General features: G+C 46.4%; 1 protein-coding gene across 2 annotated transcripts in view; it reads right to left on the reverse strand.

The window, feature by feature from the left end:
• The window catches only part of LOC138570265 (uncharacterized), a 326232-nt gene that overhangs the window by 154132 nt on the left and 151513 nt on the right, over window positions 1-20587 (reverse strand). For both annotated transcript variants that reach the window (XM_069649033.1, XM_069649032.1), the window contains one exon: window positions 20327-20428. In XM_069649033.1, the coding sequence (XP_069505134.1) occupies window positions 20327-20428 (102 nt within the window). The remainder of the gene's footprint in view (window positions 1-20326; window positions 20429-20587) is intronic.

Here is a 20587-nt window from a genome sequence, read left to right on the forward strand (position 1 = left end):
AGGACGCACGGCGCCCGTAGCCTCAGTTGTAGTTTTTTCCCCAGAACGTGTGGCACCAATCTCCTGCCAGTATGACTGCAAAAAGCCTTGCGCAAACGTAAGCTGCAATCGCATAAGAAATTCTGTAGAGGGGCAGGCTGGGAGGGTTTGATGTGGAATACGTCAGATGAACATCCCATTGAAAGAACGTTACCAGGTAAGAAAGTAACTTTTTCTTCGAGGGGATTGTGTCCTCCGACGTATTCCACATCTATGACAGACTCCCAAAGCAGTACCAACGTCTGGAGGTGGGAAAAAGAATTTTGAATTTTAGAATGCCCAATCAAATTGCTGAATAGAGGACTGCATTACCAAAGGCCAAATTATTCCCATGGATGGAGTCCAGGGAATAGTGTCTCACAAAAGTATGGACAGAGGCCCATGTGGCTGCTTCACAAATATTACAAATGGGAACACCCCTCTGCAGAGCAGTGGAGGCAGCCACACTCCGAGTAGAATGAGCCCGTAAGCCTACTGGAGGGTCCTTACCCACCAAACGGTAACATTCAGAGATCGTCAAAATGATCCATCTGGACAAGGTCTGCTTGGAAACAGCTTGACCTAAACACCTTCCAGCGTATCCAACAAAGAGCTGATCGTTCACTCTGACCCGGGACATCCGTGAGAGATAGAAACTCAAAGCTCTCCTAGGATCCAACCTATGGAGCCTCTCCTCTTCCTTACCAGGATGCGGAGGAGGATAAAACGCCGGAAGAATTACTTTCTGGCTCAAATTAAATTCCGACACAACCTTTGGAAGAAAAGAAGGACGAACCCTAAGGACAACCCTGTCCTTATGGAACACCGTGAAAGGTGGCTTGGCGGAAAGTGCCTGCAACTCACTCACTCTGAGCGGATGTAACCGCAACCAAAAATACATTCTTAAAGGACAACAGTCTCAACGGACAAGAATGCAAGGGCTCAACCGGAGCTCCCATGAGGAACTTTAAAACTAAGTTCAAATCCCATCCCGGCACCTGGAAAGGTGACGGTGGAAACACATTAGTTAGCCCTTTTAGAAACTGGGAAATCAAAGGAATCTTAAAATAAGAACACTACTCAGACGAGCGCTTAAATATTGACAGCGCCGCCAGGTAACCCTTAATGGTACCCAGTTGCAGGCCCTTGTGGGCTAAAGAAAGCAAAAAAGACAGAACCACAGGAATGGAACATTGAAAAGTATCCACATTCTGTACCCTGCACCAGTCGCAGAACTTTCTCCAACGGCAACGGTACAGGGACTTTGTTGCGGGTCCTCTGGCCGAAAGCAACACCTCCATCACGTCTTCGGGGAGGTCCCAATCCTTATAACTCAACCTTTCAGATACCAAGCATGAGGGCTGAGAGGCTTGACCCCTGGATGGAGAACCAGACCCCCCCTCCCATGAGAGCAGATCGTCTCGATAGGGAAGACGGCGTGGAGGGCAGATGGACATGTCGAGAAGGTCTGGGTACCACGCTCTCCTGGCCCATGCCGGAGCAATGAGGATCATTCGGGAACCGAACCTCCGTAACCTCCGCAACACTTGAAGAATGACGGGGACTGGAGGAAACACGTACAGCAGTGGGAAGGACCACTCCACTACAAACACGTTCCCTAAGGCTCCTCTTGGAGGAAATTCCCGTGAGCAGAATCTTTTGCAACTTCCGGTTGACACTGGTAGCAGAAAGATCCACTTGTGGGGTCCCCCAAAGGGCGAAGATCTCCAAAAGAACTTCCCGAGCCAGCTCCCACTCGTGAGAGACCATGCTCTGCCTGCTCAGAGTGTCCGCCGCCGTGTTTTCATCTCCGGCCAGATGAACTGCTGAGATCGAAAGCGCCTCCCTGCACAATGGGAATGACCCTTTTTGTTGAGGTAATGCATGGCCACTGTATTGTCCGTCATAATCAGGACATTCTTCCCCCGCACAGACGGCAGAAAAGCCTTTAGGGCTAATCTGACAGCCCGCAGCTAACAGATTGATGTGGAGTCTGGACTCTGACGGAGACCAACGACCGCTGACTGTCAACTCGTTGGCATGAGCTCCCCATCCCGAGAGGGATGCGTCCGTCACAATCGTCACCTCCGGCCAGGGAAGCCAAAATGGTTCTCCCTTCATCAGATTGCCTTTGATTGCCCACCACAGAAGATCCTGGGCGACCGAGGGCGCCACCTGAATGGGATCCGACATCCTGCCGGAGGACTGCGACCACTGCAGCTTGAGAGCCCACTGCAGAGATCTCATCCGCAGCCTTGCCTCTGGCACCAGTAGAATGCAGGATGCCATGATGCCGAGCAACCTCAAGAACTTGAGCGCCGGGAGACACTGGGCATGTTCAAACAGGTCCACCATTTGCAGAATGTGATGAGCCCTCACCTGGGGCGGCGAACACTGCCCCAGGGATGTGTCGAGCACTGCTCTGATGTATTGGAGTCGCTGGGTAGGTGTCAAATGGGACTTCTTTAAATTGAGGGAGAAGCCCAGCTTGTGAAGGGAATGGCAGGTGATGAACAGATGATCCAGGGCTTGCTCGGGAGAGCGCACCCTGATCAACCAATCGTCCAGGTAGGGGTAGATGTGAATCCCCCCCTTTCCTGAGATACGCTGCCACCACCACCACCAGCTTGGTGAAGACCCTCGGGCGGAGGTCAACCCGAATGGCAGGACCCGTAACTGAAAATGCAAGTCGCCAACCGCGAACCTCAGGTACTTCCTGTGCTTGGAATGAATCGGCACATGAAAGTAAGCATCCTTGAGGTCGAGAAACACCAACCAATCCTGAAGTCGAAAGGGCCTGGAAGACTTGAGAAAGAGTAACCATCTTGAACTTGTCCTTCCTGAGGAGCTTGTTCAAACCACGCAAGTCCATGATGGGTCTCAATCCTCTGTCTTTTTTCGGGATCAAAAAATAAGTGGAATACCATCCCTTGTTCCTCTCCGCTACAAGCTCCAGTTCTATGGCGCCTTTCTCCAGCAGGGATAGGATTTCCTGCGCAAGGAGCGGATCCAGACTCTTCAAAGAGAGCTTCCCTGGTGGATTGTCGTGAGGCCTCTGCCGGAAAGGAAGACAGTAGCCGTGGGCTATGATCTCCAGAACCCACACATCTGAAGTAATGGCACGCCATTCTACAAGATGCTGCGTCAGTCTTCCCCCAGCCGGCGAACCATGGGCCATGACCTCATGACTGTGCTGAAGCGGCTGCGGCAGTGCCTGAGGGCAAGGAGGCAACTGCCCAAGTGGCTTTGGCACCTCGAGTACCTTGTTTTCCACCTCTGGTACCCCTACGTTGGCCCCTTTGACTGGCAGCTCCTCTCGATCTACCAAAGGAAGAGTAGTATCGAAAGCAACCTGCCCTCCATTGCTGTCCTCTAGGACGAAAAGATGGAGGTTGATGTAATGCAGCACTCAACTACTTCGCTGCAGCTTTAGAGGTCTGCAACCTCTCGTCAGCCATGCTGCCAAAAAGATGGACACCATCAAAGGACATGTTGAGAAGCCGGGATTGCACATCAGGAGCAAACCCCCGACTTCCGCAACCACGCAAACCTGTGCATCACGGTGCTCGCCGCCATGGACCGGCGCACACAGTCTGCCACATCCAGACCCGACTGAACGGATTCACACATGGCATCCTTGCCATCTTCCACGAGGGCTAGAAAGCCATCCCATTCCTCCCCTTCGGGAATATGTTCAGCTGCCAAAGATGCACAATTCCACAGAGTGTGAGTGAATCTTGCTAAGGCACAAACAGAGTTGGCTGCCTTTAAAGCAATACCCCCAGATGAAAATACTTTCTTCGGCCAACCGTCAAAGCGCTTGTCGTCACCATCAGGGGGATGGTAGGGCACGCCGCCTGCTTCGCTGGGGCCGTAGCCGCCCGCACCACCAAACTCTCAAACGTAGACAAGTAGTAGGGGTCACTACTGGCTGGACGGTATTTTTTCGGGAGTGACTTACTAACTGCCGGGAGACTCTCCGGAGCAGTCCAAGAGGCCGCCACCCTCCTCTGCAAAGCCATGTGAAATGGCAACACCGGGTCAGTGGGAGGACCATGGTCAAGGATGGCCGCGAGATCATCCTGATCAAAATCGACAGGTGGAGCAGACCACCCCAAGTACTCAGTTACCTTCGACATGAGACGCCTATATGAGGATTCGGCATGTGTACCAGGCTCAGGCCTGCCAAACTCAACCTCCGGAGAGGTGTCAAGACCACTGGCGTCATGTAAGGACTGACATAGGTCTTCCATTTGGCTGTGACCAGACGACAGGTCATCCGGAACCTCAGGAGGCATAACCCCCTCATCATCCGACCCTTCTTCCACCTCTGAAATGTAATCCAAAAGTTGGAATAAATCCAATCTGGATGAGGGAGCAGAAAAAGGTTCAAACACATGCCTCACTGACTTATAGAGAGCCTTCCTCTGTCCTCCGTGTGACCTCTGGCAAAATCTCCTCAAAGGGCGTTTAGGGCATCGATGGAATCGGCGTCAACGTCGACCGAGGCGCCGATGACTTCGACAACGGCTTCGAGGCCAGAGCCCCGAGAGCGTCCTTTGACAGCTTCGGCGCCGAAGACTTCTTCGGAGCCGGAGCTTGGAGAGAGTCCCTCGACGGACACTTCTTAGAAGGCCTCACAGGCTCCAACGGTCTCGAGGGGACCTGGACCCGGCACGGCTATGGCGATCAACCTTGTCCGATCGGGACCTCGATGGCTCCAATGATCGCACCGGATCCTGATGATCGCGCTGACCGCCCGAGCCCAAAGGCGTGCGAGCGGTGGCTCTAGCTCGTTCCTTGCCGGCTTCTCTCGAAGGCGCGGACGTAACGGTGTCCTGCGATTCAAAAATCACCATCATCTGCTGGCGGAATGCATCCCTATCGGCCTGCGATGAAGACTTGGTGGGACAAGTCACCTGCCGTCTGGCGTAGTCCTCCAACGAGGACGGCGAAGGCACCCAGTGACAGTGCTTCCGCAAATGCCTAGAAGAGGCAGAGGAATGGCGGGACCCACTCCGAGAACGAGACCCCCCTGGACTTATGCCGACGCCGAGAGTCGCCCATCGAGTCGTCGGTCGAAAGCCCAGCAGATTTCGACTTACAGGGTTTAGAAACCCTACCAACCGACAATTTCTTCTTCCGCTCCCGCAAGGCCTTCGATGTCAGGGACTGGCAGTCCTCGCAGTCGTTGGTGGTGTGGATCTCGCCTAGGCACCAGAGGCAGACGTCGAGCGGGTCCATAATGGACATTTTGGCACTGCAGCCCTGACACTTTTTGAAGCCTGACTTCGGGGTAGAAGAAGAGGGAGACATTTACAGAATCGAAGTAGAAGAACCGAGCGCGCTGAGATTCCGAAGTGAACACGTTAGCGGAAAAAACGGAACTGAGGCTACGGGTGCCGTGCGTCCTATATAACATCTGGTAATGTCAACCCTCGACGGAGGCCCTCGAGGACAGCGTATCGACGTCATCGATGCAGGATGCCTAAAATTCGGAAGCAGCACAGCTGTGGGGATTACTGTCATAGATGTGGAATACGTCGGAGGACACAATTCCCTCGAAATGACCTTTTCAGGGCTTACTCGACCTCAAGAAATGGCTTCAGAGACATTAATGAATGATTGAACATTGTGTATAAAACAGACCGTGCTGATAAGCAGATGTTCCTGATGACATCACAGAAGGAATGAAACCTAAGAATAGGTGGGGGTTAGACATGGAGTTACCTTGCATGTAATGCATTGCCATATGTTTAACATTGAGCACATTTTCTTAAATAAAAAGAACATTTTGTGTTTTCCTGCGCTCGCCCCAGACTCATTTTTAAAAGGGATTAAAAAGCCTTGCTGGGACCATGTAAAAACACATTTTGTGTGATTGTTACAACTTGAGTTATTAGACCCATTACGATTCCGGCCTTCCCATAATTCCGAATGCATAGAAAGTTGTTGTGATGATAGGGTATGTAACTAAGGTTGGAATCAGGAAGGGGCAGATTTGTGACTATTTCGGCTCAGGAGCAAATCGTGAAAAACAATAGCTCAGCCCAGGAAGGACGTGCCGACATAAAATTAATATTTTCTGACTCCTCACAAAATTTAGAATCCAAAAATAGGTTCATGAAGTTATCTGAAAAATCAGGGTAGCTGCCACGTTGTGAGATTTTTCAACACAAAAAGGTAAAACTCACCTGTCATATTTGGATGACATATTTTTTCTTCCTCCCTCAGCTTCCATATCCCATACCTCCCAACTTCTGGTCCCATCAGCAGCCAGTGGGCATCTTGGTGGAGGTGAAGGTAGAGAACTGGCCAATGCAAAGCGTGGGAAATAGGATAATGGTGTCATCAGCCCTATAAGAGATCAGTTTTCTATCTATCTGAGAGGGACTGGCTTGCTGATCTTGCTTTGACTTTGACTGTTGGGACCTTTCTTTGGATTTTTGATTTTTCCCTGGACTTTCCAACTTGGACCTTAACCATTGCGTGGGAGACAGAGACTGGGAAATCTTGAAGCTAGCTGGGCCTGCCATTTGAGGAGCCAGAGGAAGTCTGGGTGCTTGGGACTACTCATGATCAAAGCCTTTGGCCAGATCTGTGGTGTGCTCAGAGGAGCCATGTGGTTTCCATGGATGCCCCATAATCAAGGCATCCCATGTAAGTAGATTCATCTGAATGGCAGGAAAAGTTTGGGGGAATCTGCCAGCCATAATCTAACTGGGGAGACCGTTGGCACTTTTTGTTAAATCAAATTCAAATGAATTCCACTATAGAAAATGACCTATACATTTAAATTGAATTGTGTTGGGAACGGTCTGCCTTAATCCTTTCCTCTCCATTAAATTGTGGGGAGAGGGGACACTGTGTAGATTCTTAGCACATTGAATTGAAATTAAATCAATTAATTCCCACATAGAAATTCACAGGATGAGTGTTGTTAGAGTTCGAAACTAAAATAGTTCATGCCCAGTTTGTGAAAGCTGGTATAGACAAAGTACTTGGGTGACTCTACCTTTCTGAAACCCCTGTCTTCTGTACCAAAGGGGGGTGGCCATAATCCCTAAATAAGTAACTTTGAAACGCTGCTATTCAAGTGAATGTAGAGGGTGCAAAATGGCATTCCCCATTTATTTACTTGACTCTGAAACGATTTTCCCAAAGCTGTGCATTTCATGCAAATAAAAAGCCCAAAACAATGTTCCCATTGAGTTCCTTTCTGGACTTTGCCGCGCAAATAAAAAAAAATAATAATCTACGCGATTTTGCTACTGTATTCCCACTCCCTGTACCTTGCCTTCATATCAGAGGAGTCATATCTAATTGATTTATTTATTTATTTATTTAATATTTATATTGCGCCGGTAGCTCGCGAGCCTCGGGGCGCAGAAACAAGGACACGAGAACGGACGGAACAGATAGTGATTAGACAGAGCAGACGGGACAGTCACATAGAATTAAGCTAACTGAGGCATATGCCGTGATGGCCGTTTATTTGAAGATATGGGTTTTTACCTGTTTGCGAAAACGCGAGTAGTTGGTTTCCAGTCTAAGGTGGTCTGGTAGGTTGTTCCAAAGGTTGGCTGCAAGGGTTGGAAAGGCTCTACCTAAGCCACTTTTGAGTTTGTGAGGTGACGTAGCAATTTTAACAAGTTGGGATGATTTCAGTGTTCTATTAGGAACGTATGGTTTGATCCTAGTTTTTAAGTAGATTGGTGCCTTTCCGTAGATGCATCTGTGAACGATGGTTAAGGTTTTGAAATGCACCCTATCTTCGATTTTCAGCCAATGAAGCTCTCTTCTGGAGTTGCTGATATGTTCTGTTTTAGTTTTGAGCTTGACAATTCTTACCGCGTTGTTCTGTACAATTTGGTAGCTTTGTAGGCATTGCTTGGAGGCACCCAGGACTAGAGCGTTGCCATAGTCAAGGCGCGATAAGATGGTGGCTCTTGCTATGGTCGCACAGTTTTCCTCGGATATGAAAGGTCTGATGGCTTTTATTAGACGGAGGTGGTAGGCACAGTTTTTTTTTATGAACTGTACTTGCAGCATACCTAGGGTTTTAACCTTGCTTAGGACCGGAATGGGGGTATCTTTAATGTGGAAGGATGTGTAGGATGAGGGTAGCTTAGCACGAGCAGAGGATGAGCCGAAAATCATGAGTTCTGTTTTTTTTCCGTTTAGGCACATCCAATTGGAGTCCATCCATTGCTCCACATGGTTGTATATCGTGGTAAGTTGCTCGCTATCTTTCTGATAATTGCCACTTAGTTCGAATACAAGCTGTGTGTCGTCAGCATAGTTAGTGAAATAGGTGTTTATGTGGTCTAGAACAAGGCATAGGTATTTTAAGTAAAGATTGAACAGTAGGGGTGACATACTGGCCCCTTGGGGAACTCCACAGAGGATTTCTTTTTCAAGGGAGAACTTGTCCCCCCAGTGCACTCTGGATATTCTGTTTTTTAGAAAGGACATTATCCATCTGATGGCTTCATCAGAGCAGTTGGTGGTCTTTTTTAGCGCATTCTGGAGTAGGTTATGGTCGAGGAGATCAAATGCGGCGCTGAGGTCGAGTAGAACGAGGAGGCCTGTCTTACCCTTGTCAATAATACCGAGCATTTTGGTCTGCAGATCTAACATGGCCGTCTCGGTACTGTGTGCGGGGCGAAAACCAGACTGCTGTGGGTGGAGGGAATTAGATTCCTCTACGTGTGCCTGGAGCTGCATGGTGGCGATCTTATCCATGATTTTGAGGATGAAGTTGCAGTTTGTTATGGGTCTGAGATTATTCGGATCGCGTTGGTCGAGATTGGGTTTTTTTACCAGAGGGGTTACTGTGACTTTTTTGATGGCATTAGGGACTTCCTAATGCCATCAATGCCTGGAGGGTGGGGTGGCTGGAAGAAAGAAATATTGTGCCAAGCTAAGCAATCACTGTGTGTTTTGTATGTTTCCGATTGGTTCATTTGCAAGAAATCTGATGTAAATTGTGACTGCCAACTTCTAAATTTAACCTGTGTTGTAGTATCTGTAAGTTCAGTAGAAATATAAGTCGGTCAATTGGTGCAAGAACTTTGAATTTGTGATTGTGTAGTGGTATAGTGTTGGTTGCTGACGTTTTGGTTGCTATTAAATGCTGTCAAACCTTAACTAAATATATATTCTTAATATACACCAGCCTAGTTCCTAGCTCAATGGTGGTGGTACATAGGGTATTTGTTGGTGTGGTGCGAGGCAGGTGGGAAGCCTCACTAAAGTTGAATCTGTATAAGCGCTTTGGGTGCACACCACCTTGCTTGGGGCGGGGGGGGGGGACTCTCCGAGTTGAGTGACCGCTTAATTAATCGTGACATACTCAAGAGTTTTACTTAAGGGAGAAGAAGGTAATTTGAAGGCATGCTCTGGTTTACTATGCAACAATGCTGGTAGTGGGATAAAATGGACCAAGAGGAATCTTGGTAAAATTGGGAAACTTATGGATACTATGGAGATTGCTGAGATTGGCTCATTGTGTATTTTGAATGGGAACACAATTGTAAGTTGGATAAATGATCTTGCTGCTAGTACTGGAAAATGCAGGGGTAGGATGGTTATATCCAGTACTAAAAATAGCAAGAATTATGATAGTGTTATTAGAAATGCTAACCGTAGAATGAGAAAGGAAATACATATGGCATATGCCCTTTCCCTATACTAAGGAAAAGATACTCACCAAGATCAGACATATGAGGAAGAAGGATCTAAACACAATATTGTGTCATCCTACTCTGCAAAATGTAAGAAGCACAGGCACCAAAAGGTAAATAACTGCTTTAGTTTGTTTTTATGCACAGGTTGTTCTATGCTTCTGAGATAGCCGGTCTCCCACCCTGCGTTCCTGGACCCTCCCTTCCTCTCCCCTTTTCTCCTGTCTTGTCTCCATTTCTCTCTCCTGCCTCATCCTGGAAGTGGTGTCTCAGTGGACTAGTGCATTCTCTAGAAGGATCCATGTGTGTGTGTGTGTGTGATCTCAGTCACTGGTTTGAATCCCTGCCGGTCCACCCAGGTCTTCATCCATCCAGGATTAAGAGAATGAGCCAATGAGTTTTGTAACAATTAACATCTGTCTAGGACACCAAAATACACCAATGTGTGTGTGTGTGTGTGTGGGGGGGGGGTGCACTCTACAAATACACACATGTTATGTAAATCCTTTCCTCTGTGCCGTCCTATTGTTGGTAAAACGCTATTGGACCTGTATGGTGGATCTCAGCACTTTGCTATAGTGGGTGGAGAAGGGACTTGTAAAAGTGAATTAAATGAGCACATTGGTAGCTACACCTAGTGTTGGTGGTTCTCTTTGCTGATCACCTGGGGAGCACCTGGGAGCAAAGGATTGAAGGTAAAGCCTTAATCAGGAGGGGCTGAATGAAATGGAACATCAGATTTGCACTCTGGTGGGCGTTTTGTTTCTAGGCACACTCCCCTTGCCTGCCTGCCCACCTGCTAGAGGGGTCACAACATGAGGTGTCTGAAAAGGACACCCATGTGCTTGTGAAGGAAGGTGAGTCAAGGACAGTGGCATGTAGGCAGCCGGCGCGGGGTAAGGAAGCCCATCTGGGCACCCGCATACTCTTTTTGGGAGGCAACTAAGCCTCCAGGCCCACCAAGCGTCCCTCTCCCACCCTCTTCCTGGACTCCGCTCCCCTCCAGCCTCCCAACCCGCCCATCCCTGTTCTGATTGGGCAGCGAGCCCTTCATCACTGGTCCTCCCAGGGCAGCCCTCTGCCCGGCAGCCCCCTGCGGCTAAGGGCCCCAAGACCAAGGGCAGCTCCAACAGAGGCGGCTCCAGGTGCTGTCAGCAGGTGTCTGCAGGGGAAGCCAGTGGCCAGCCGTCAACCAGCAACTACAAGGACCCGTAAGGTAGGGTGGCTTGGGTTGGGGAGAGGTACAACTCTACCCTAGATACCTGACCACTAGGCAAAACCAATGTCGATCAATGCAATTACCGCCCATTGCCCCAAACCGCATGGATAGCAGAGCCTCCATGCCCAAATTGCATTGTGTGATCTCCAAGTTGCATTGTTAGCCCTCTCTCCCACTGTACAGGTGTCTCAAACGTAGAAGGGCCTCCATGCCCAAATTGCATTGTGTAATCCCAAACTGCATTGATAGCAAGGCCTCTGTGCCCAAATTGCATTAGGTTTGATCCCAGACTGCATTGATAGCAGGGCCTCTATGCCCAAATTGCATTAGGTTTGATCCCAAACTGCACTGCTAGGCCGCTCTCCCACTATACAGGTGTCTCAAACCTAGCATGGCCTCCGTGCCAAATTGCATTGTGTAATCCCAAACTGGATTGATAGCTGGGCCTCTATGCCCAAATAGCGTTAGGTTTGATCCCAAACTGCACTGTTAGGTCTCTCTCCCACTATACAGGTGTCTCAAACTTAGCAGGGCCTCTGTGCCCAAAGTGCATTGTGTGATCCAAAACTGCATGGATAGGCCGCTTAGGGAGAAGAACAGTAAAAGAGAGCCACCGATAACACCCAGCTTAATAACCCTTACCACCCCCCTTCCCCTCCTAGGACAGAGACTGAACGAGCAGTCAATCCCAGCCGGAATACCACCCATAAACTGAGCCAAACTAGTAGCGGACACCCCCTCACCAGCCACTACACCACAAGACAACAGGTCCAAAACAGGACCAACTAGACGTAACCAAACAAAGAGTAAACAATTCTCAATCCCACAATGCCGCACAAACGACCAATTCCGAGGAAAAGACAAAGAGACGAAATAACAAACACGCCAGAACAGCAACCTAGAACAACCATAGACTGGACCGCCACAGGTAGGAACCCAAACCAAAGGAACTCAGAGAAGAGAAAAATCCCTCTATCTAACTCCATACCTCGCAGACAACTGGCCACCACGGCAATCCAACCCAACATCAGAAGCAGCAACATCAATCAACCTAACACAAGCAAGTAGAAGGATGACCAAAACAAACAACATACAGACAAGTGACCCAATAACACCCTACATCACCAAAGCAAGAGGAACTTCCAATCAACAACCACAACCGAACTTCCAATCAACAACCACAACCCCCGGAAGTAGAACCCGATGAAAACACAAAAAACCCAAGACAAAACCTTGAAGAACTCTTTGAAGACGCAGACACCCCAAACACCGCAGCCCAACAAGTGGCCAACCAAGAAGGAAACCTCAACACCGGGCGGAAGGAGACCCCGACAAAACCCAAACCAAACACCACCAATCTTCACTGCAATCTAATAAACGCAAGATCCATGTCAAAACACTCAGAGATCTTCGACCTACTCAACAACGGCATTGACACCCTGTTCATCACACAAACATGGCTGGACGACAACTACAAAATCACACTCCAAAGCTGCCGTCCGACAGACTTTAAATGCCTTCAAATAAACAGAACAAAAAAAAAAAAAGGAGGAGGCATCGCTATAGGATTCTAAGAACACCTGAAAATAAAAACCCACGAACCACTCAACATCCTGAACTGCGAAACCATGGTAATATACCTAACAGCGAGCCCAAAAACCAACATCACATTCATCCTGGTATACACACCACCAACATATGATAGAAGCCAACATGGAAGCCATCACCAACTTAGCCATCAACCACGAACACCTAATCATCCTGGGGGACTTCAACATCTGGTTTCAAGACAGCCACGCCAACTCTCAAAACTCACTAATTGAACAACTCAGCACCATGAAACTACGACAACTAGTCAAAGGAGCAACACACTCAGCAGGTCACACCCTAGATGCAATTTTCGCCAAAGAAAAACTCATCACCACGGCACCTCCGATACAAATACTATGGAGCAACCACCTCATCATCCCATTCGTGATCACTCTGCCTACCCAAACCTACATCCAACAGCGAAACTCACAACCACCACCAAAAGAAACTGGAAACACGTCAAAATAAGCAACCTATTCGAACAACTGGAATTAACGAAACCCTCAACTACAGAACTGGAGCTAGCTGACCTAGACGGCAAAGCAGAGATACTGCACAAATGGATCGCAGATACGATAGACAAGATCGCCCCGGAAAAGCCGTTCACCCCATCAAAAAAAAAAAGAGCAATGGCAAAATGGTTCACCCCACTATTAATCGACATGAAAAAGGAAAACAGAAAGATGGAATTGGAATGGAGGAAACAATTCAACCCAGGTAAAAAAACACTGTACCAGAAACAAATCCGTGCATACAAGAATGAAATTCAAAAGGCAAAGAAAAGACATTACGATGACAGAATCAACAATGCCACCAACAAACAAAAAGAAATGTTTAGCATCATTGGAGAAATGAGAAACCCACCAGGCTGTGATAAAACCCCAACCCCCTCAGAAAAACTATGCAACGGCCTGGCAGATCACTTAAAAAAAAAAAAAAAAATCAAAAAAAAAAAATCAACGACATCCGGCAAACCATGCAAAAGCGACCGACCAACCACAACATACAACCCAACGAACTTAACTCGGAACTACAACACAAACTCCAAAGCTTTCCTGAAATATCAGCAGAGGCATTCGCAATGCTGGTTAAACAAAGCAAGAAAGCGGGATCACCTATGGACCCATGTCCCCCAGACATCTACAAATCAATCCTCGCGCAAGGATTGCCAGCAGAACACTACAGAAACCTTCTAAATCTACCACTATCAACAGGGACTGTACAGAAGATCTTCAAATCAGCATACATCAAGCCACTCTTAAAAAACACAAGTGGTGACGTAGATGACCTTTCCAACTACAGGCTAATCTCGAACATCCCCTACCCAGCAAAACTTCTAAAACCTATGTATATAAACTAACCCAAGCACACCTAGAAAAACACCACCTGCTGGACCAAGCTCAAATCGGTTTCAGACCAGCGAGAGGAACGGAAACAGCACTATCCATCTGGGACGACCTCAAAACTAACACAGACTCAAACACTACCTCAGCCCTTATTCTGCTCGACCTCTCCGCAGCCTTTGACACTGTTAGCCACGACACCCTGACCAAAAGACTAGAAAACATAGGCATAACAGACACAGACTACGCTGGACCAAATCATAACAGACAGAACAGAAACCATATGGATAAAACCTTTCAAATCCACTCCACGAGTTAACGACTGTGGAGTACCACAAGGATCCTCACTATCTCCACTATATTTCAACACCTACCAGACTCCGGTCATCAGAATCTTCAAAAAATACAACATTACATGTTACAACTACTCAGATGACACTCAGATCATCTACAAAATCAGAGACACCGATGCCGACCATTCAAACCTTACCGACGTCTAAAAGAAGTCTTCGACTGTATGGATGCCAACAACCTGAAAATCAACCCAGGAAAGACAGAAATCATGATCGTATCCAAAGACCATGAGAACGAAACCACCATCCCGTGGCCTACGGAAATGGGAAACGCACCAACACCATCAAAGGTAGTCAAAAATCTGGGAGTCCTAATGGACAACAACCTAACCCTGGAGCCACAAATAAATGCAACAGTGAAGAAATGCTTTTTCTCCCTCCAAACGGCAAAAAGAATTCTACCTTTCCTCTCCTTCGCGCACAAAACACTCACTATCGCCGCCCTAATCATGTCTAAAGTAGACTATGAAAACAGCCTCTACCTCGGAACACCTGAATACCTCTTGAAGAAACTGCAACGGATCCAAAATGCAGCAGCAAGACTACTACTCAAACTATCCAGAAGAGATCGCATCACTCCAGCCCTAAAAACCCTACACTGGCTCCCAGTTAAACATCGCATCACCTTCAAAACAATGTGCATAACGCACAGGGCAATCAGCGGACAAGGAGCAGAATTCCTACAAAAGAAAATAACAGTCTACAAACCAACGAGACCCCTCCGATCGAGCAACGAAAAATTCCGCCTGGAACTCAAACCATACCTCAAGAAAAAAACTTGGAGGCACCTCCTTCTACCACTTAGACGCAAAAACCTGGAACATCCCAAAGGAAATAAGAAACACTGAAGACCAACTAAAATCAGGAAATCACTAAAAACCTGGCTCTACAACACCACAGACTAAACCTGGAAAACGAAACTGGTAAAAAGGATATCTAAACTGGAAAGACACGGACATCCCTGACCGGGGAGAGTAAAGCCCACGGCAGCTGTACGGGCGACATTGGATAGACAGGAACACAGGCGGCACGCACGGCGACTGAATAGACTAACCCCGACAATCCCACCAACACGTTTGTCCGCCCCTTAATTTAAATTACCGCCAGGTACCACATTGGTGTGGAATTATCGAGACACTTGCAACCTCCCCCACTACCCGAGAGGTTGTCATTGGCAGGCCCACTAGAGTCTAAATGGAGGGTAAGGGGAGCTATCAGAGAGCATATTAGAGGCGGGGACTAGAGGAGTATTGAACCTGCATGCCAGTCAGACCCAGATCAGCACAGAGCCGCAATAGGAGAGACTACGCAAGCCGAGCGCTTCAATTCAGGATGTAGATGCAAACTAACCAACCCTACTAACAATTTCCCTTTCTGCATACACCTCTCGAACTCCAAACCAAACACAACCAAAACCTACAACAACACAAAAAAAAAAAACACACAAACTTCACTACATGGCAACAACAAAACAAAAACACACATAGCCTTGCACAACAGTACACGACGACTACCGGCCGCAAACACCCCAGGCCCAGCCAACGGACCCACCGGGCTGAGGCCGCCAAGAGCACATCACTGCTCTCTTGCAGTTTTCCTGCTTCCTCCCACAAACTCATCGTCCCCTCCTCTTTCAGAGCCGCCAGAGCGCCAAGGGACCACTACGGTGGTGATAGTGCGCTGTACAAATATCCTTTAACATTAACATTAACATATTAAGAACTGCTATAGAGGATAGCAAAAGCGGTGGAAGCTTTCTATAAAAAATAGACAGTGGCAGGATATGCTACAAGTATTGAGTAAAAAGAATACGAAGGAAGTTTGGACCCATTTAAATAAAGCTAAGGGTGAGATTAGAGAGAAAACTCTGAACCCTATAAAAGAAAATCTATGGCTTGAACATCTTAAAGGTGGACAGCTAACTGATACATGTAATATACCCCTGAAATATATGATCGATGGTTGGCACCTGGAAGTGGGAATTGCAGAAATTGAGAATAAGATTGGTAAATTGAATGGATCCAGGGCCCCCAGTCCGAATAGACTGGCGAATGCCGTCCTTAAATTAAATCCTGGACGGTGGGCATATATATTGAACATTTTATTTGATGAGGTATGTAGTACCCAGACTATACCACTATCCTGGCAACAGGCAGTCCTAGTACCAGTGCACAAGAAAGGTGATCGTAATCTTGTGAATAATTACAGGTTATTGTCCATGCTGGATACTTCTGGGAAACTGTTTGCATCTTTTCTTCTGGATGCTTTGCAGCAGTGTGTCCATGAGGCTAAGATCCTGAGTTATGCGCAGACAGGTTTCAGACCTGGATGTGGTACCATCCACAATATACGATTGATGGATCATCTGTATCGAGATCCCACTGCACAGGGGGGGGGGGCGGCCTTGTATACCATATTTGGGGATTTTAGGGCCGCCTTCGATGGGGCATGTTGTGAAAAGCTATGGGCTAAATTGGAGCTCTGGGGTGGTCTCATGTGGCTGCTCTGCATTCTTAAGGGTCTCCATCATGAAACTTAGGTGCAGATACGATTGGATGATAGTGGCAGATTGTCAGCCCCAATACGTACCTGCAACGGGGTTAGGCAGGGATGTACATTGGCAGAGCTATTATACTGTCTATATACCGCCAATCTTCCACACAGAAGATGTTGTCCTTAAGTTGGTAATTGCAATGTACCGTGTATCCTCTATGCAGATGATCTTGCACTGTTTAATTATACACTGAGCGGTGTGAAGGATATGTTTTAGAAATTGGTAGAGTATGCTAACAACAACAAACTTGTGATAAACATGGACAAAACGAAGATAATGGTTGTCGCTTCTACACACACGCATTAAATGCCCTTCGTTTAACACTAGCCTTGGTATTATAGAAAGGGTGGAAAAATACCCATACCTTGGTTTAGAGAGGAGCTCTTCACGTGCATATAGTTATATAAAAGAAAGTAAGGGCATTAAGGCTAAGAGATTAACTAACCCGATATATAGGTTTGCAAACCAGACTGCTGGATTTTCCTTTGGTGGGGTATTGACGTTATATAATCAATGCCTCTGTACAATGGTATTATACGGTTTGGATGCATTGGCGATGGTGGATCTCGGGTGGCTGGATGTTATCGAGAGCTATTTTTGGAGAAGGATCCTGGGCCTGGCACAGTCTACATCCATAGAGTATATAAGGCTGGAGTTGGGCTTGGTGTCCCTAAAAAGCCGAGTTAGAATAAAATCAGGGGATACTGTACTTGAAAATTAATATGAATCCAAAATGTCAGCTTTTAGGATTAATGGCTATACATGGTCAAAGCGGTTTGAGAATATTGGCTGGGTACTGGAATTTAATCGGGGTACTAGCAATAGAGTGTTGAAATGTATGTTGAAAAATAAAATACGTCTATGGGACTGGACAAGGAACTGTGAACATCTTAGTAGTTTAAGTTCCCATAAAAACGTGGATAAGGTTACCCATCGATACCTTAAAGCTCAGAGTTATCTGATATTATGTCCTAGCATTGCAGCTAGGAATTTTCGTTTGAAATTAAGATTGAATCAACTGCCTGTTTGGGCTAACCTTGGAGCTAGGTATAAGATAGCCCGTGTGGCATGTACATGTAGGATCTGTAAGAGTAGTGTACAATTGGAGACAACACAACACTTGTTTACTGAATGTGTGTGCTGGGCCCAGAGATAATGGCCACATTTGGTAGTCTTTTTGCATTGTTATGAGATTCTCCAAACGGATGCCTTTTGGACTTACTGCCTGAACACGGATAATGTGACTATGCCTTATTTAGGCTTTGGGGAATAATAAGTAAATTGCTCCCGAAACACGATGGCAAAGCCCATTTAATGTTGATGGGTAGAATGTTTGATAGTCCTATTCTGATAATGAGTCTAAATGTGTTGTAACTGCCTAGACTGTGGACTAGCTTTTAATACCATTTATTGTTTCAAATGGTTTAGTATCATGCATTTATACCCTGTGTTTTATACAAGATTTCAAAGAGTGCTCATTTTGATATGTTCAACTAATATGGTGAGTGTTTAACTCTTAACTCTATGATGAAATATATATGTTGTCATGGATTGTGATTTGTTTTTAGCTAAATTGTATTTTGTAAAAGTTTTATAACTGATTACAAGATATAAATAAACACATTAATGTTCTACTCCAGACAGAAACTCCTTTGGTACATGTGCTGCACCAGTCACAGGTCAGACCATATGAGTCAATTCTGTCATGCATGATAAAGCCAGAGATCATTGAGCAGCATAAGGATGACATTTTAGGAGTTGCTTTTAATGACCCGCGCATTCATCCAAATTCTGATTTGTTAATTGGCGATGGGGCACGACAGGCGATAAGGCATTCTCATATCGAGGGGACACCTACAGTTGGAGCATTTACGAAACAAGTGAGAGAATTTTATATTAAGGTGCTAACATACATCAAAACTAAGTTTCCCCTCTACGATTCAGTGGTAAGGAACGCCACATTTTTGTCTCCAAACATGCGGATGACCTCGTCATTTACCAGTATTGAGGAATTGTGTAATGTTTTCCCTGATGTTCCTGAAGAAGAGATCAGTTCTGCTAAGATCTTTCCAAATTGTGGGATCCTGCAGATAACTCTCTTCGCTTCAAGGTGCCGTGTGTCCTGTCAAAGTATATTCTGTCAATACCTCGCAGCAATGCATTCTGGGAAACTCTGTGCAACATAGTACGGCAAGTCCCAACTGATATGAGGAGTCCGCTGGGACGGAGCATAGAAAGCCGTGCTTCTGACGGTGTATATGCAGCACATACAGGTATTAGGAATACGCTATGTGGCATTTTATCAGCAAAGGTCAACGTGTTTAGCAATACTGATCCTTACAAGTGGAAACCATCTGACAAGTTAATCAAGAAAGCAAAATCGTCTGCATACCAAACATTATTGGCTAGGAGGGAGAGCAGTAGCCCTACAGCAAGCACAACTTCAGGACCATCCGTCTAATTGTTAGAGAGACATTCAAGAAAAAGAGTCCCAAAAGGAGAATAAATATGTCACACATTATAAGAAAGTAAACAGTGTACTAAATATGCTAGAACACACAGGTTTCACCATGTTCAGAATTCCCACTTTGTACAGTCAGTATGTGCTCTGCTCTAATACACAATAAGTATTATAGGTTGTTTTATCCTATTTTGGGCCTAATTCTCTGATGCTTATTTATTTAACTATAAAGTAAGGTTTTCTAACACCACTTCTACTCATGTTTTGTTAAAAATGTCGACTTTGTTAGGCCTCTGCAAAAGATAATCTCATTGAACCAACAAGGCCGAAACATGTTTGGGGATGCATGTGGTCCCGTGCAGAAGGGATGGGACCTAGCAGTTCGGGCTGGACTGCCCCTTTTGGGGTGGGACCAAGCCTGATTTGCATATGGTCTTTCCCCTTCTGTAATGGCGTGGCAGGAAAAGAACAATGGTCTGGAGGGTTGCTCGGAGCAATGCCAGAGGTTAAGATTCATTCTAACCCTTCCAGCCATCACCTCTTTGTTTTTACAGTTTGTTATTTAAAAAGTGATTGCATTTAGCTACTGACTGAGTGAGAATATTATCAATTTATTTGCGTGTTTCACTTCAGAGAAGTTGTTCATTTTTAGAAAAACGATGAAGTTTGTATTCCTAAAGAAGCAGTACGAGTCATAATCTAATGAAATGTTAACCAGGTTTCATTAACTTCTAGAAATCCCAAATGAATGGAGAATTTATATATCATTGTTATGGGTATGTTTGAAGGGGAAAACCTGTGTTAATGAGGAAGAAGCTGGTCACAGTGTGCACAGCTCACTTATTTGGTACATTTCTTTCTAATGATGGGTCCGAGGATCTAGGATAGGCCACCAGCCAGTCATTTCCTGTGATCTCTTCAAAGCCATGTCACTTGAGGTAATTTCCTGTGATGTCATGTTATATCATTTAATTGGTCAAATTGGTGTGACATCATTTCCTGTGATGTCATCATTATGCTAATTACCATTTTTGAAACTTTAAGATTCCTACAGATTTTTGGTCACAGAATGTTAGCATGTATGCCATTGTGCCGAATTTACCTCTATCCGTCATCCAGATGATGGTGGCCACGAGCAGGAGAAGTGAAGCGATGCACACCAGGGCCTGGACTTGCACGGTCCAGATGCGCCAGAGCCGACCAGCTGTGCAGGGAGGAAAGCAGCACATGGAGGCGGGGTTAGACGGGCCTGGCTTCAAGCATGAAGAGGTATCAAAACAGTGTAAACTTGACATCAGCACAGGGTTACCACCAGAATAACCTGCACCAAAGCACTTAACATAGGCGTCCAACTTCTCATATT

The sequence above is a fragment of the Ambystoma mexicanum genome, chromosome 2q (genome assembly GCF_040938575.1).
Source record: "Ambystoma mexicanum isolate Mex_15411 chromosome 2q, UKY_AmexF1_1, whole genome shotgun sequence".
Taxonomy (NCBI): domain Eukaryota; kingdom Metazoa; phylum Chordata; class Amphibia; order Caudata; family Ambystomatidae; genus Ambystoma; species Ambystoma mexicanum.